The sequence below is a fragment of the Vigna radiata genome, unplaced genomic scaffold (genome assembly GCF_000741045.1).
Source record: "Vigna radiata var. radiata cultivar VC1973A unplaced genomic scaffold, Vradiata_ver6 scaffold_131, whole genome shotgun sequence".
Taxonomy (NCBI): Eukaryota; Viridiplantae; Streptophyta; class Magnoliopsida; order Fabales; family Fabaceae; genus Vigna; species Vigna radiata.
In genome coordinates, this window is record NW_014543258.1 from 576,672 (window position 1) to 595,660 (window position 18,989).

General features: G+C 38.4%; 1 protein-coding gene across 1 annotated transcript; it reads right to left on the bottom strand.

Annotated features, from left to right (window-relative positions):
• Positions 1–4,327: 4,327 nt before the first annotated feature.
• LOC106753487 lies at positions 4,328–5,023 on the bottom strand. The gene has a single exon (XM_014635304.1). The coding sequence runs from the start codon at positions 5,021–5,023 to the stop codon at positions 4,328–4,330; it is 696 nt and encodes a 231-aa protein (XP_014490790.1).
• Positions 5,024–18,989: the final 13,966 nt, after the last annotated feature.

Genomic DNA, 18,989 nt, shown 5'->3' on the forward strand with positions numbered 1-18,989 from the left:
CCCCTTGGGCGAAATTTCGAGGCTTAACTTTGGTGTTAAAGCACCTGACAATTAATCGTTTTTGAGCCGCATTCTTGATCATGGCTATCTCACGCCGTTCGGGTATCGTATCTAGGTTCATTTTCAGTTGCTCATCATTGAGATTCATATCTTGTATATTTTGTCGTAGGGACGTGATGGGGAAGTGCATGTCTAAAATGAATATCCTAAATGGCATATAAGAAAAGGAAGAGAAATTAAAATGGAAAATATTAGAGAAAGGAAACTTAGGAAATGAAGATGCGCCACTTGATTAAGCTTCCAAGATAAGGTCTGCCTAAATTTAGGACTTTGGAGACAAAGTTCTATCTCAATGAAGATTGCAAAAGTGCAAATCAACTCAATTTCATTGAATCAAGGTAAGGTGTGTACAAAGGAGAACCCCTAGGTTGCTTATATAGCTTTTGGAATGACTTCGGTGAAGAGTTTCAAGTGATGTGGAACTTGGAAGGCTCCAAGTTCTGTCCAGCAGCAGCTACAACGTCCCTAGGTGCATGTGAGTCCCACATTGCTTAATTCTCTCATTCCAAAAGGGTTTATAAGCTTCCTAGTTCTCCTAGAGTTCAAAAACTAACACTAGCTATACTATCATGTACTACAAGCTATGGAAAACGAATTACTCTTATTTTCTTTTAAGTTCAAGCTATGTGAAGTCCGACATTGCTTGTACTAAAGGAAAATGAAGAGTTTATAAACGTTTCCTCACTAGAAATGAAACGAAAGTGAAAGAGGCAAAATACAAGCCCATGAAACCTACACTATTCTTTTTTATTCTTTTTGTCACTCTAAAAGATCTTCATGGTTGCCCCATCTATGATCATATCAGGACTGTTCGACCATTTCGACCGGTAACATAGCGTTTGTGCCATAAGTGAGGTTGAAAGGGGTTTCACCTATTGATCCGTGCGGTGTACATCTGTATGCCCATAGTACCTCGGGTAATTCTTCCACCCATAAGCCTTTGGCCTGTCCCAAACGCTTTTTTAACTCGGAAATTTTGGCTTTGTTCGCCGCTTTGGCTTGTCCATTCGTTTGAGGATGTTCGACCGAGCTTGTAACATGTTTGATGCCCAATCCTTTGAGGAAATCCTCTAGTGTTTTCTCTATGAATTGTCGACCGTTGTTGGTTATAATCTTTTGTGGTATGCCGAATCTGCATATTAAGTGCCAGATAAAACTTTGTACCTTTCGGGCGCTTATTGTTGCTAGTGCTTCTGCTTCGATCCATTTGGTGAAGTAGTTGACCGCTACAAGAAGGTATTTACATTGTCCTTTTCCGACCGATAGGGGTCCGGCGATGTCCATTCCCCATTGAGCAAAGGGCCATGGGGAGATAATTCCTTATAACTCGGTCGGAGGAATCCGAGTGTCATGTCCGTGCGACTGGCAGGAAATGCATTTTTTCACAAATTCTGCACAATCTTGTTCAATGGTAGGCCAGTAGAAGCCCGCCCATAGTATCTTGGCTCGGAGTATCCTTTTTCCTGAATGAGATCCGCAAATACCGTGGTGCAGCTCTTGCATGACATATTCGACCTCTTCCTTTGACAAACATTTCAATAGAGGAGTGGTGTAACCTTGCATGTATAGGTCATCTCCGATGAATGTGAAATGAGCGATTCGTTTGGAATCGGTCGTGCTGACTCGTCCGCCTTGCTCCTGTTGAATCATCAACTGGATTATATCTTATCGCCAGTCGGCCTTCGGGGCAATGACATTAGTAGTACATATCTCCAACAAAGGTCTTTCAAGGGTGGTTTTGATCACCGAGGAAAGTTGCGACTTTTCCCGGGCGTGTGTGAATTTGGAGAGTAAATCCGCTTGGGAATTTTGTGCCCTGGGTACGTGACTAATATTAAAACTAGAAAATCATTTGAGTAGATCATTGACCTTATGATAATAGCGCAATAGATGATTGTCTTTGACCTGGAAGGTTCTGTTGATGTGTCCGACCACGAGTTGGGAATCCATTCGGCATTCTAGATGGTCAATCTCCAACTCTTTGGCTAGAAGTAGGCCGCTGATGAGGGCCTCGTATTCTGCCTGGTTGTTACTGAGTTGAAAATTGAAGGAAATCACTTGTTCAACAAGGAGACCATTTAGTCCTTCTAGTACTATGCCTGCTCCACCTCCTTTTTTGTCTGAGGACCGTCCACATTCAAGTTCCAGGTGGAAGACTCCACTGTTAGAGGTAGCTCTGCCGCGAAGTCGGCCAGTTGTTGGCCTTTGATGAAGCCTTGTGGTTCGAAACGTAAACTGAACTCAGATAACTCGATTGACCAGGCGACCATTCTTCCTGCTAGGTCCGGTTTTCTGAGGACCTTTGTGATCGGATGATTCGTTCGGATGACAACTTGGTGACTTTCAAAGTATGGTCGAAGAAGTCGCGTTGCCGTTAGCAGGGCCAACGCCACCTTCGCCACCTGAGAGTATCGTTCCTCTGCCTCATGTAGGGTTCTGCTAATGAAGTATATTAGTTTGAAGTCCGGCATTTCCTGAATGAGAGCGACACTTACTGAATGGTCAGACGTTGCCAGGAATAGTTGTAAGTCGAACCCTTCGGTCGGACGTGCCATGATAGGTGGGCTGGTTAATATTGTCTTGACTGTGGAGAAGGCCACTTCGCATTGATCGTCCCAGTGTTGTGGTACATTTTACTTCATGTTTTTCAATATAGGTTTAATGTGGTCCAACAGTTTCGGTATGAACCGTGATAAAGCAGTGAGGCGTTCGACCAGGCATTCGACTTCCTTCAACTTGGTGGGGCTTCTCATCTCTAAGATTGTCCGGCATTTGTCTGGATTGGCTTCTATTCCTCGGCTTGTTAACATGAAACCCAGGAATTTTTCGGTCGAAACTCCGAAGGTGCATTTCAATGGGTTTAGTCGTAGATCGTACCGTCTGAGCTGCTGGAAAACTTCGGCTAAGTCCTTCAAGTGCTGCTGATGGGAACAGCTTCTTACCACCATATCGTCTACATAGACCTCCATGCATCGTCCAATTTGTTCGCGGAAGACTTTATCCATGAGGCGTTGGTAGGTAGCACCCGCATTTTTTAGGCCGAACAACATCACCTCGTAACAGTAGTTGGCGTGTTCAATTATGAAGGCCATTTTTTCCTAGTCCGGAGCGTACAACGGGATCTGATTGTATCCCGAGTAGGCTTCCAAGAAGCTTAGAACCATGTGTCTGAAAGCTCCATCAACAAGTCGGTCAATACTAGGGAGGGGGTAGTTGTCTTTAGGGCAAGCTATGTTTAGGTCGGTGCAATCGACGCACATTCACCACTGTCCGTTCGCTTTCTTCACCATAGCAACGTTTGCCAACCAGGTGGTGTATGTTATTTCCCGAATGAATCTGGCCTTGATGAGTTTGTCAACTTCGTTTCATACGGCTTCTCTCTTCTCGGTGCCAAATCTTCGTTTTTTCTGTGCCACCGATCGGGCCTCTTGGAATGTTGATAACTTGTGCGTGATAACATTGGGATGAATTCCCGGCATATCTGAGGCGCTCCATTCAAATAGCTCGTTGTTCACCTTCAGTAGTGTTGTCAGGTCGTTCTCCTCTTCTGGAGTCAGGTCGGCTCCAATGGTGGTGGTTTGCTCGTCATCTCTTCCCAGGATGAACGGTTTGATTTCCCCTGGGGTTGCATTCGGTCATCCGTGTTTGTCCTGGGATCTAAGTCGACTAGGATGGTTTTAGATTGCTTCCTTTCTTTGTAAGGTGTAACTTTTAAGCTGGCGACGTAACACTGTCGAGTCGTCTTTTGGTCATCTCGAACGGTTCAAATATTTCCCCTTTTCGAAGGAAATTTCATCGCTAGATGAGGAGTTGACACGATTGCTTCGAAGGCGTTCAGGCAAGGACGCCCGAGAAGGGCATTGTATGAAGTATTTGCCTCCACTAATAGGAAACGTACGCGGAGCTCCTTAGTTTCGGCGCCAGTTCCCAGTCGAGTTCTCAGATTGAGGTATCCTCGGGAATCTACCCTTTCTCCTACAAATCTGATGATTTGTTCATTGAATGGTGATACCACATCTTTACTTACGTCATATTGTGTTATTCGAGCGGTGATAACCATGGGGTCATCTTGCCCCTAGTCTGGAGCATGGAAATCCTTATCAGTGAAGGTGATGTCGGGCATTGACAAAGGGTTACGACTCACGGAATGGACGCTTCGTAGGTTTCTTAAGTGCCTCTTTCGGGCCGAGGATGAAGCCCCTCCCTCGGCAAATCCGCCCGAGATAGTGCCAATTTGTCCCCTTGCAGCCGTATCATGTTCACGAGGTCAACTTCGAGAACGCTCACGTGACCGTTCGGTCGTTTGTTGCGGGCGTTCTGGACTTCTACGTGTCTTCTTAGGGGAACGCCTTCTTTGTCTTGGTTCCTCCTTCACAAATTCTCGTAGGTGTCCAGCACGGATTAATCTTTCAATTTCGTCTTTGAGGACCTGACAACTTTTTGTGGTGTGTCCTCGGTTGTCATGGAACCGACAGGATTTCGTTTCATCTACACCCCTAGGTGTGTACCGTTTGTGGATAAAAATTATATTTGCTTGTAGGGCCTTCTCAAATACCCTCTCCCTCGGGATGGTGAGGTTTGTGTAACGGTCGTATCGAGGGCCCAGAGCTGCTAGAAGATCCCTTCTCGGGGGCCTTTGGTTTCGATCTCCTTCACGTGGATGTTTTCTTTCCTGTTTGTGTTCGTTTGTAGGAACGTCCGTTTTTCTACGGAAGTTCCTTTGGTCCTCCATTTTGATAAACTTGGTCATTTTTTCTTGCAATTCTTCCAGTGTATTCGGTAGTTCGACATAGAGAGTTTCCGAGACATATCCTGGCTTTAAGCAGTTGGGTAGGTTTCTGATAATGAACTCGTGAGTGATGCCTTTTACCCTCCTTGCTGCTTCAGTGTATCTATGCATGAATGCTCTCAGAGGTTCGTCTTTTCCCTGTCTGAGATTGACGAGCTCGGCGGCCGCTATCATCTCCTTCCGGTTGGTGGCGTACTATTTCTTAAATAGAGTAGTGACAGTGCAAAAACTGTCAATGGGGTTGGGAGGAAAAGTGTAATACCATTCCAGAGCTTCGCCCTTCAAGGATAGGGAGAAAGCTCTGCACTTGACCGGATCGCTCTTGGAGTAAAAGGCCATGGAGTCGATGAAATTCTGGAGATGATGTTCCGGGTTAGTTATTCCGTCGAATCTTTCTATCTGTGGAGGAGGCCGATCGGGCATTGAAGCTTGGATAACAGCTTCTGTGAAGGGTAAAAGCTCAGGTGATCGAGCGGGGAGTGGACGACTGTTGTGGACGTCATTGTGGCTGTTGTCCTCTGACATCTCTGGACGCTTTTCTTTGAGTTGATCAATCTCCTCAGCTAGCTTCTGGTGTGTTTCTTGTTGTTGGCGAATAATCTGGGCCTGCTCCTCCAGTTGAGCTTGGAGTTCTTTTATTACCTCTCTGGGGTCGGTACCGTCCATGCTTCTTGTTGTCACCATAGGGAGTCTTCACTTTCAGGCCCCACGGTGGGCGCCAAAACGTTCCGATTGGTATTTTGGGACCGAAAGAACTGACCTTGATGACGTAACTTCTTTTCTTCCTGGCGCTAAATCTTGGGTTCCTTCAATGCTTTAACTGCACACTCTTTGGACCGTTCGTTGAACAAGTGGGGGGGGGGTACCTGCAATGGTACTCCAACGCTCAAGTTAGGCGTCAGTAAGAAAGTGTTCTCAATTCCGAGTAGAATAATGCTTAGAATGAGAGGGTTGATAGTGGAACTGTAATGTAATTGTGTTATGAGCAGAGAGTATTGTCAGTGTACCTTGTTTGGAGTCTTTGGCTCTTTATTTATAGGCTTTGGATTGACATAAGATCAATTATATATAAACAAAATAAAATATAAACAAACTTACTTAAACAAATAAATTGTTTTCATAATATTTATTACTTGATGAACCATTTTTATAATCTTTAATTAAATATTATTTGTGGCGTGATATGGTAATATTTAGTTCTCAACTTCTGTAACATGATGGGTCATGCGCCCAATAAGAATTGATTGACCCAATTGTGGCCTAAGTTCAATTATTTTGTCCGATCGTTGCTATCGACTGTTGGAGTTATACTACCGTACAACTACCATTGATGGAAAATACCGATGATTTTAATGAACAAAAATAAAAAATAAACCATAAAAAAGGGAAAGTAAACTAATATCAACAAACTTTTTTCATATTTCAAAAATAATACTAAAGTGCTTAAAGTTTGAGTAAACCGTGTAAGTCTAATTATTCTTTTTGTCAAAAACATTTTATTTTATAAAATAAATTTGAAAGTAATAAAAGAAAAATAAACTTATCCCAACAATGGTCTTTTAGGTTTTAAATATCAATAATAAAAATATGAACATTATTAATTAAAAGTTGTATATTCTAAACTCTAAACTTGATGTAGAATTAATTTACACATTTCAATACTACATCATTTATTTTTATATTTCTAAACTCTTTTAAAAAGCCAAACACCAATGCAGTCTAACTCATAATACATTTCATTGTATTGAAATGAACTTTACAATTAAGGTGTAATATATATATATATATATATATATATATATATATATATATATATATATATATATATATATATATATACTTACTTGATTATTTTTGCCAACTCCATATCTATAAATCTTGACTGAATAGTTTTAAGTGTATTATGGTTTTGACGCTTTTAATGGCTCATATTGATGTATCCAAGTTTTTAATTTTTAGATTTTAGTACTCTAATTCAAGTTGAAATGCACTATTTACATTTATTTGATCATTCTTTTGTAATTCTCTTATGTTCCTTGCATAAGAAAGCTAATACATTATCCATCAAAAATATATTAGAGGTGTAAGTTTTCCTTTCTATTTTGATTCCTTTTTATATTATTATTATGATGTAATGGATGTCTACCTTTTGTATAGGTCTTTGGAAGCTCATTCAAGGTTGCGCGGTGTTCCATCTATTTCTAGGAAGAAGATGCAAATAATCACACCTAATGTAAAAGAAGTTGAACTTCGTTTGTTTTGTGTTTTGTGATTGCTATTTTTATGACGAATTGGCTGTGTTGTTGGTTTTGTGAAATTTGGTTTAGCAAAATTGACAAAGCTACATGGTGCAAAGACTAGCTAGAGTATAATATCATATTTTGTGTCCTTCATTTGAATGAGTTTTGATTATTTGTATTTAATTTACAGTGTCGATGTCAATTGGGCAGCTATGAGTGTGGATATTATGTAATGGAACACATGCATACCATTATTTGTACAAACATTACTGAATCATGGAATAAGGTATTAAAATACTAACTAAATACTTATCAAACTATTCATTACAATATTGTTTTAACTCTATTATTTTTTTTGTAGATCTTGAATGATTTATCTCCCATGGAAGCTACAGACATTAAAGACATTATAAGGAACTAAGCTTGTGATATTTTAGGTGTTAGTAGAAATTTGGCTACAGTTCAATAATGTATGTACATTAATGTAATATTTGGATTTAATATATAGTTTCATGAATAAATGATGTATTAAATATTATTAGACTATTTAATGTTTAAAATTAATTCTATTTTGCTAGTTCCATTAAATTTGTTCATTTAAAGCTATATTGATTATAAATTGATTGGATGAGAAGATAATACAGGAATATTATTATAATTTCATCAGATGTCAAATGTAATAATCAATTTTTTATTGATTTTGAATTCAACATATTATGATTGGTAAAAATATCTACGTAATAATAGATCACATATTATAACGTACAAACACATCTACATCATAATATCTTCCACTCTATTATAACGGGTAAATGAAAATTTGTCATAATAAATTGCGCATATTGTGACAAACTTCAAAAACTAAGTTATAATATGTTCAAAATATTATGACGTAAATTTCTGCTACGTCATAAAATGCCCAGACTTACTAAAATGCCCAGAACTATGTCCCCAGTAACTACATCATAATATATCATTTTTGTACATCGTAAAATGTCATTTTTCCACTAGTGCAGTCATGTTCTCAAATATTCTCTCAAGAATCCTTCAAGTTTCTTCAAGTTCTTCACTTCTTAATTCTTGGAGCGTATAAGCAATCTGCAAAACTTTCTCAGATCAAGGATATCAAATATGAAAATGTACAAATGATCAAAAGTTCTTACAATTTCATGTAATGTGTCAATTTATAGAATTCATCATGATAGACATAGAATAATCGATTACGTTAGTAATGTAATCGGTTACATTAAAATCTGATGTAAGAGATATACAACTAACACAAGTCTAATTGAATGCACAATTAATATAATCGATTTGCATTTAATGCTAGTCAAACATATTTAAAAAATATGACCGTTAATACTGTTATGACTAAGCTGAAAACAATGGATTACATAAAATATGTAATCGATTATGTTAAGCACTTAAACAAATTTTGAAAACTTTTTCTCTTCAAAAACTCATCACAACACATTTGAAAGTGATATATGCAAAGACATGAGTTTTAATCGATTTAACAACTAATGTAATCGATTCAAAACATGTTTTTTTTGCCACAGTTTAAAACATAAGTTGTCTGATGAACTTAATTGATTACAACAGCACTGTAATCGATTAGGTCAAGCGAATTTGCTTTTGTGCTTGTGGTTTCCGTCATACAGAAACATATAGTATGCATACAGAGATATAAACACATCATGAGCAATATTATGCAGAATGAACAGTATGTCAACATATGTATTAATCACAATAAGCATATACATATCCATATATGTATCAATCATTAATGCATATTTTTGTTGTGTCATGACAACATTTGTTGGGTCATCGGAAAGTGTACCGGATCGAGCAAGTAATATAAAATGATTAGACCAAGTATAGTGTCCCAAGAGACTCTCGGCACTAGATAGTCGTGTGATTACCTGATTAACTAAGACTTAAAAAGAACGAGATCATTTGTTTTAAATGCAATTGCAGAAAATTAAATATGAATGCAGTTTGGATCAATTTAAGAGTAGCATAACGATGAACGAATGTTGTTTGTAGTATGAGATGAATATGTTGTCGGGGTTAGATTTCACCAAGTTCAGTCTCATGTATATAAGAATTCTTCTTCATGCATTAATGTTAACGTCACTTACTAAATCACTTAAAACCCGATCCCTTGGTGAAGAAAGTATATCCTTAATTACAAGTTCATACATTTCCTAGCATCCCTAGTAATTAGTTCTAAAGATCAAGAGCTTAAGACGACCAAGACTCATACCTCCATCCCTGAGAAATATTGCTCTTGGGAATAATTCTACAAGAACCTGAATTATAAGGAACATCTCGACACTCATGTAATTCATACATCATGCTATGAATGAGTTAAACAAAGCAAGCGTTGAAACATAAGAACTACCCTAACAATTAATGAAAGAAGCATATATTATTAAGAATTAATTCAAATACATGAGAGTTCACAAGGTTACATCATTCCCCAACAACAAATAGAAGTTAGTTCACCATAGACATGGTGAAACTAGATGAACAATGGAGAAGAATAAGATAGGAAAACCCTAAAAGTTGAAGATGGAAGCTCCCGCATCCAAATCCGTCTTCACAGAGTGGAAGAGTTTGTTGTTGCGCCTCCTTTGCCAAAGATACAAAACCTAGGACGTCTGAGTCCTTCAAATAGAAAGAAATCAAAACAGATACAAAGCCCAGGCCCATGTTGTTGGCCCTCAACGCCCCACTTAGGGCGCCCAGGCGGTGTGCGATACGGAAACTGGCGCTCAACTACACTCAGAGGGCAAGCAAGTGTGGTTCTTCAGGAAAAGTGGTGCTCAGCGCCCCAAAAAGGGCACCCAGGTTGTGCGACACCTTCTGGCGTAGAGGGCTCCTAAAATGGTGTTCAAGCCTTGTGCGTTCCTTCCTTTGTGGACTTAGACCCATGAAAGAAGGAGAAAAATAATGAAAAGAAGGGTCAAGTGAACCGCTCAGCAGCAAAACTGACTGTTGAGCGGTCAAAGCGGCTAGAGGGAAAGCGTTGAGTGGTGAACTTAGGCGCCTGGGCAGTTGTCTGTTTTTATTAGCTAGATTCTGTAATCTTTCTGTTATCTTTTTGGGGTTATATATAGCCCAGTGCGAATAAAAACACATTCTTTTGGCAGAGAGAAACGTCCAGAGCTATTCCGCACACCTTGGAGGAGGTTCCTTGGATGCTTAGGCTCCAATCTAGCAAGTTTAGGGTTATTTCTTCCATTCTTTCATTATATTTCATCTAGATTCACCATGATAATGGTGAACTAAACCCTAGGTTGTTGGGGAACAATGTAATATTTTGAAACTCTCATATATCCAAATTCTTATTTAATTTATATGCTTGCGTATGCTTGATTTATCAATTGTTGGGTTCTTCACCTTTGCTTAATGCTTTTATCGTTTAACTCATTCGGTAAATGTTGTTTGTCTTTATTGATACAGGGACGTACAATAATGTCATGAACTGGTGTTGAATTCCTTGATTATGTTAATACCGCCTAGGAATAGAGGTAGGACGATCAATTGTATTTTGCTTCCGCTTATCATGCATTATTAACTACTAGGGTAGGCTAGGGATAGCAAGCCGGTAATTAGTAATAGGCTCTTTTCACCAAGGGATTGGGTTAAGGGTAGACTAAGAAAGTTTGCATGACAATATGATAAATAAGCGATTTAAATAAGAAGAGTGGATATATGAGAATGATTGGGTGAAATCTGAACCCTAACAAGAAATCCATCTCATATTATCAACATCATCCATCCACTTTTGTGTTTAACCTCAATTGATCAAATTGTATTCATGTTTATTTTTCCATACTTTATATTCAAAAACTCGAAAAATAATATTCTTATAGTCTTGATTGGTTAAGCAAGAGCACAATAGTTTAGTGCCACGAGTCTCTTGGGAAAACTATACTTGGACTTACATTTTATTATTACTTGATACGATCTGATACACTTGCCAGAGTGTTAACAAGTTTTTGGCACTATTGCCGGGGACTTGTGGTTTAACTTATCTAGTAGTGTAAACTGATTAAATTTGACTTGATTGTATATATTTATTTTTTTATCTTTTTATCTTTTTATTTTTTTTCTTTTATATAAAAAAAGTGCTACTAGGGTTTGTGTTTCTTGTGCATGCAGCAGGAGCTCAGACATACTAGGAGCAAGAAAAATACGCAACCTCTTCTTGAAGGCTTAAGCGAGACAAGGGGAAGAAGGAGAGTCAGACGCCCATCTAGGGATTTGTTTCCTTCTCCTGACAGATTATTATCACCTTCACCAGTTAGAAGAACAGAGGAGATGGCTGAACGAACTCCTCCAAGACGTACTCTTGCAGACCAGTCTAATGTTGTTGGTCTTTCCATTTTAACAGCATAGTCATGCCTATGGATCAAACGACCAACATGGTGATGAATCCAGGACTTATACACCTGGTGCAAAGCAACCAGTTTCACGGCCTGTCAAATGAGAACCCCTATGACCATTTGATAGCGTTTAGTGAAATCTGCAATACCGTGAAGATGGTAGGTGTATCAGATGATAGAGTGAAGCTTAGCTTTTTCCCATTCTCATTGGAAGGCAATGCTAAGACGTGGCTTAATTCCTTCCTTGAAGGGACGTTTACTACATGGGAGACTATGGCTTCAAAGTTTGTCAACAAATATTTTCCACAATCTAAAGTTACTCAGGGGAGACTGAAGATCTCATCATTCAAGCAAGGCATGGAAGAAACTTTAGGTCAAGCATGGGAAAGATTCAAAGGCCTACTCAGGAAGACACCAGTTCACGGGTTTGACAAGACAACCCTTGTTCTTTCTTACTTTGGTGGACTGAATATGAAGTCTAAGATGATGTTGGATGCCTCAACTGGAGGTAATATCAAACAAAAGACTGAAGATGAAGCCTATGACTTGATAGAGAGTATGACAGCTAATGAACAAGAAGTGTTTAGTGAATGGGGCGCAACAACACAAAAGAGAGGAGTCTTGCACTTACCTGCGGATGATGCAATGCTAGCTCAGAATCATCTCTTGACCCAAAAGCTAGATACATTGACAAAGATCCTCTCGCAACTTCTAAAGGAGATTCGTAATGTCTCCCAAACTCAGCAGCTATGTGATTTCTGTGGTGGTGACCATATCAATGGTCAATGTGTTATATCTGAGGAAATGCAGCAGGAAGCTAATAACATGGGAAATCAATTCCAGTACAGGCAAGGGAACTTCAACCAAGGAAATTCTAGCCAAGTTTGGAAGAACCATCCGAGTATTGGTCAACAACAGAATAACCCATCAGGGCAAACAGGAGGCTTCAGGCAGCAACAACCTTCTCCTTTGTGGCAGCAAATAAATCAATTGATAGAGAATGTTAGAGATTTTTCTAATAGATTTGACAAATTCTTGAAAGGTTATGAGTCTCAACATTCAAGTGACCAGGCCAGCTTTAGATCTTTTGAGATGCAACATGGCCAACTGTCAAAAAGGCTTAAGATCACAGAAAATAATCAATCTAGGGTTAATACTGTTGTTAATCCTAAGGAAGAGTGTCATGTTGTTGTAGCAAGGGAGAAAAGAAAAGTAGAGGTGGAAGTTATTGAGATTAGCAGTGATGAAGAAGAGGGAAGTGAGAGTGGCAAGTTTGGTGAAGAAGAGAAAGAAGAAGAGAGGTTTGAAGAAGTTGAGAAAAGAAGAGATAGTCACAATGGACAGATGAGAGAAATATTCAAACATGTAACTATGGTTCCTATAGAAGAAAATCATCCTCAAATTCCTGTGTATTCTAAGAAAATTAATTATTACCTTGGAGAGGTGATATATTTAGATGAGATGAAAAAGAACAGGAAGTGCTTGTGCAGCAAAGAAAGGAACATCATCCACCTAAAATGAAGGATCCAGGATTATTGACTCTTCCATGCGTGATAAATGATGTGGATATAGGAAGAGCTATGATAGACTCTGGATCTAGCATAAATTTAATGCCCTTGAGTTACTTGAAGAAAATTAAAGGGTTAATGTTAAAGCCAACTAATACTACTTTAACAGTTGTAGATGGTTCTATCAAGAAGACGGCTGGTAGGGTGGAGGATGAAATTGTCCATATTGAGGATTTGGAGTTCTTGATTGATTTTGTAGTTGTGGATATGGAAAATAAAGGAAGGATTCCATTAATTTTAGGAAGACCTTTTATGAGGACTTCTAGAATGGCGATGCGTATCCATGATGGGATAATAACTCTGAAAGATCAAGAATACGTGTTAATGTATAATTACTCTAAAGGAAAGAAAGTGAAAATGAAGAAGAGAGCCAGATTCAAAGAGACAAGTAGGGAAGTTGAACCAGAGGATAACATAACAGGTACCAATTATAACAGTTGTAATAGTTTACAGGTACCTGAAAAGAAGGAGGTTGATAAAGGAGAAAGAATCCACTCTGTACACCACTTCCAAGAGGATCATAGGTAAGATTTAAAAATCAGAAGTGGATTGTTAACAAGATCAAAGAAGATGGTAAAGTAGTTATCAGAAGACCATATACTAAAGCCATTAGAAGAGTGGATAGAAGGCAACTGATGAGTTGGGTGGATGAAGACCCCAACTGGGATGGAACGACTTGATTATATTTAATCACACTTTATGTAAAACATTTGTAGTTATAGGTTTATTTGATTTTGGACATATAATTTATTGGAATTTTGAACACTCTTGGGTAGCATCTACAGAGGGATGCTAAAACTTTTATGTATCCACTGAAGGATACAAGGTAAGCACACCTATTGAAGGGTGTTGGAAGGTTAAGCACTTACTGATGAGTGCTAGGCAGGTTTGGGTCAGGCTCGTGACATTAAACAAGCACTACCTGGGAGGCAACCCAGTTGATTATATTGTTTTTAATCTTGTGTTAAGTGCATTGCATATTTAATTGTTGCATCTGAGAGGGGAAAGGTATATAATTGAAAAATTGAAGGTTGAAACTGAGTGCTATAAGGTAAGATTGCTCAAAAGTAAGAAAAGAAGAAGAAGGGAAATTTACCGCAGACCGCTGAGCGGTTGAGGCGTGATGAGTCTCGGCTTTTCTTAAAAGCTGAGCGGTTTTTGAAGTTTTTCACTTTGAAACTCTTCTTTGCATGTCGCCTGAGCGGTCTCCCTAAGCCCTAGCACTCTCCTTTCACTTTCAAGAGCTTTTTGGAGAGATTTCCTCACTTTCTCATCACCGACTCACCAAAAATTCAATTTTCTACTATTGTTTTGTCAAAGTTTGGGGTTTTTGGTTGAGGGATTTGCATAGGAGAGGACATTCATCATCAATTGGACAATGTTTGAAAGCATTCAAAGTCTCCACTCAAGTAAGTTGTGAAAATTCATGATTAGGGTTTCTATTTTAGGGATTTGTTGATAAATATGCTTAGGAACATGATAAATTGGGGCTTTTGATTTCTATGCATGAATTGATGATATAGGAATTGTTTGAATCGATTGAATTGCATGATTTTGTTTTGGATTGATGAAATTAGCAAAAGAGTGGAGATTAGGACAGTTTAGGAAAGGTTTTTGAAAAAACCTAGCTGCCACCGCTGAGCGGTCTGTTTTGGCGCTGAGTAGTGGCGCGACTAGAGGCAAACCGCTGAGCGGTCTTCTTGGGCTCCTAAGCGGTTTGCAGCAAATTTGCTTGAATGTTTATGTGATTGATGATGTACTAACCTCTAATGATATTTCTGTGAATGTTATTTGGATGATTTGATGCAGGAATGTCTACCTCAAGAAGAGTTAAAACTATGGGCAACAAAAGGAAGGAGCCTAAGAGACCTAGGAGATTCTATTCTTCTAGGTTCCTCTCAAGGAAGCATGAAGAGTATTATGATATTGTCCAGAAGAGGCGTTTGCTAATGGAGAGGAAGGCCATGTACATCCCTGACCTAGCTCCAGAATTTGGTCTGGAGATTGAGAGGCGAGGTTGGGAGAGATTGACTACATATCCAACACCAACCAGTATTGAGTTAGTGAAGGAGTTCTATGCCAACGCCTTGCCCAGGGGAGGAATATCAGCTGGGAGATACATGAGCTATGTAAGGGGACATTTGATCAGCTATGACCCCGACACTATTAACGCCTTCTTAAGGACTGAGTGGCCAGGAGAACAGTGCAAGTATGCTGCTATACTAGGGGAGGCCAGGGATTATGAAGATATTGAGAGAGTGATGTGCATCCCTGGGAGGCATTTTCAGAGAAACCCTAATGGAGCACCAGTTAACATCCTTAGGGCAGATTTGGCTCCCCTAACTAAGTACTGGATGGCATTTACTCATGCTAACATCCAGTCATGCTCTCATTTTTCTGACATCACATTGCATCAGATTCTGGTCATCTATTGTATGCTGAGGTAGATGGATGTGAATTTTGGTAAGATTATTACCAGCGAAATTCTGAGCTGCGCTAACACTGTGAGCAGCAGGACACTACTGGGACATTCGTCCCTAATTACATACTTGTGCCAGCAGGCGGGAGTGGACACTACAGTTCCATCCTATGAGAGGCCGAGGAGAGCTATTGATGCTTCTTACTATCGTCAATACTGTGGAGGTGACGAGTCAGTCGGAGCAGTTCCTAGGAGACGTCCTAAGAGGGCAGCAGCACAACAGGAAGATGAGCCTGCAGATGCACCAGCTCAGCAGCCTGAGCCTTTCCAGATGAGGGACATGTATATGTCCATGATGGAGGCGAGGATGGAGTCTCTTCGCAGAGGGCAGGTGGCTATTGCCGAGATGATTGTAGGACTATATGATCAGCCACCAGTGCACAGGTGGACTCTGGACGAGTTCCATAGTGCGATGGCTTGGCCTCAAGGGCAGGCATAGGGCAGTGGGTCTAAAGCAGTTGGAACCTCAAGTGGACAGGATAATGACCAGGAGGATGAGGATTTTGAGGACGCCCAGGATGAGGATGAGTGTGACTCAGATGAGGACTTGTGTTGAGGGTATCTACTGATGGATGCCAGCATTTGAACAAAGATTTTTCTTTTTCTTTTTCTCTTGTACTTTGAATTAGTAGTATAGGTTAGGTTTTATTTTTGTGTATGTTCTTGGCTTGTACACTGATTCTGATGATGGTTCAATTTTATTGCATGATGAGTTATTTACTATTGATGATTGATTGTGGATGATGATTGAGAATATGTGAATGTTGATATCCAGGTGAATGGTTCACTACCTATGTGAACAGATGAGTAAGTGATTCATGATTGTGATTTTGATGCTAAGCAGGATTCATGAATGAGAAGTGAGAAAGCATGATTGTGTGAGTTATTGAGCTTCAGAGTTTTTATTGATGTGTGCACTGTTCATAGGGAATCATGAATGATATTGACTTAATCTTGATAATTGATTGAATTGCATGTTTATGTCATATGATCAAGGCCATGCTTGGAAGCCCTTACTTAGCCAAATTTTCACCCAAAGTATTTTAAATGATATAACCTTTTTGAACCTTGGCCTTAAATAGTATGAAAACCCCTGTTTGAATTGATTTACCTTGAGTTGGGTTGAGAATAATTGTATGTGTTGAAAAGGTTCAAGTTTGGGGTTATATGGGGAAAGTGAAAGGCAAAAGAAAAAGCGTTGAGTTCAAAAGTTGAAAAAGTAAAATGCATGAGAAAGAAAGGAAAAGAAGAAAGAAAAGAAAAATCATGTAAAGTGAACTCAATGAAAAAAGGAAAAAAAGGGAAAGAAGTTGGGAATGAGTGAGATTGGTTAAAAAGAGAGTGTGCTTGAACTTTGAATGATAATTTAAACTCTCTTAACTCAAGGATTTTGTATTCCAGAAAAACCAATTTTTCTTGACAGCTCATCCTCATTACAAGCCGTGGAAAAAGATCTTGTGATGGCATTTGCATGTGAAGATTTTGATTGTTATAGATGAATGGCAATATTGTTTTATGTGACATGTGAACAGTAGAGAGTAGAGTGACCTCCTAAACACTTGAGTGATTGAGTGAAACACTTGCTTGGTGAGAATTGTTAAATCCATGTTTACATCTATGCTTAGTTGATAGATCATTCATGAACAAAACATCTATTAGAAAAAGATTGATTATGTGAACTGAATTGGATTGAAAGCATACATGCATCTTTGTAGGATTCCACTGAAATCTGAATTGTATAATAACTACAAAGCAAGTGCAAAGTAGTTTGGAAAAAATATCTACAGTTGACATTCAGGAATAACAGTACTTATTATGAGAACATACCAGTATATCACAAAGGTCCATCTGATAAGCAAGAACATTTAATCCAACCAACCAGTATAATTAAGTTGATCACAATGTTCAACTATTTATGGGGGGCACGTGATTCTAAAACTTGGGAAATCAAAAAGCCCTATAATGCAGCCGATAAAGAATGTGTAGCAATTATGAATGTTGTAATACACTAACTTGTTTATTTTTCTAAGTGGCAATAATTGATGAATGAAATTAACACTAGTAAGAAGGATTAGTGAAAAACGAAAAAAGAAAAAAAGTTTCTCGTGTTCAAATTTGCTTTTGCATAATCAAATAGATAGCCTGAAACTTACAATATTTTTTGTATAAGCTTTCTAAGCTTCTGCCGACTCTTTTTCATGCTTTCAAATGACAAATGACTCTTGCCATGCTACCACTAACATAGTTTCACTAGTTTATTTAGTTCAATACCAACCTCTTTCCTACTAGCATCAATGTACTTCAATACTCTGCAGTCAGCAAATAATTTGATAGACATTAAGGCCGAGAAAAAAAGACAACAAACTGAAGAAACAATAAGTACAAGGAACTTACATTGGTAAGAACTGCACATAATTCCTTTCTAGTTTTCAGCATCCCTTACAAGAAAAAAGAAATAAAAACGAGAAAAGAAATAAAAAAGAAACAAGCTTTGAATGTTAATGGAGAGAATTCGTCCCTGCAAAGCGAGTGGGATGAAAAAGAAAAGCAAAAATGAATGAGAAAACAAAAAGAAAGAGAGTGTAACCCTAAAAAAAACCAATGACACACTTTGTACCCTAAGGTTAACCTCGCGCCACCCTCAGATTCTCTCTCCCTCACGTCCCTAGTGTTTGCATTTTCGAAGCAGAAGAAGTAAAACAAAGAGAAAAGAAGATGAGAAAGGGTGAACTCTCGGCTGGTGGTAGAGAACAAGAATGGAATAAGAGTTTCTCACTTCTCGTGACTCCTTTTTGGGTTTCTCGGCCTAACCTAACAGTGACCAAAAAAAATAAAAATAAAAGAAAGCAAAGAAAGATTGATGAAAACTTGGTTGTTTGTTGTTAATTGTTGTTATTTGTTGCAATTTTTCATATATGAAAGAAGAAAAACAAGAAAGAAAGAACAATGGAAAAGCCTCTTTGCAGTTAGAGATTAGAGAGAGAATGCAAAGAGGTGTGAGAATAACCGGGGGTTTTTTAACCCCGTAGGCAAATTTGCCTATAATATTACGAAAATAGGCAAAAAGTGAAGTCGTGCCACCCCTGCACGATTTTAAATAAAGAAGTCGTGCCACCCCTGCACGATTTTACACTGTTCATTTGACTTTAAGGCATGGTAATCGATTACCAGATACTTGTAATCGATTACCAAGACATTTTTAACGAAAAAAATAAAAAACAAACGAAGTCGTATGGGGGTTTCACGATTCTACTATTAAAGTCGTGCAACCCCCCTGACGTTTTCACTTTTTATTTTCTTTTTATTTTTAAATTTTTTTATTAGTTAAAATCTTTTATAATTTATAAATAATGTTTTTAAATATATTTTAAATAATTAAAATTATATCTAATTAATAATTAAATTTTTTAATATTATTAAAAAAATAAATTTTATATTCTAATTATTTTTGTAATTAAA

Excerpts from the sequence above, each read along its gene's own strand:
- LOC106753487 (XM_014635304.1), bottom strand. The coding sequence starts at position 5,023 with ATGATAGCGGCCGCCGAGCTCGTCAATCTCAGACAGGGAAAAGACGAA.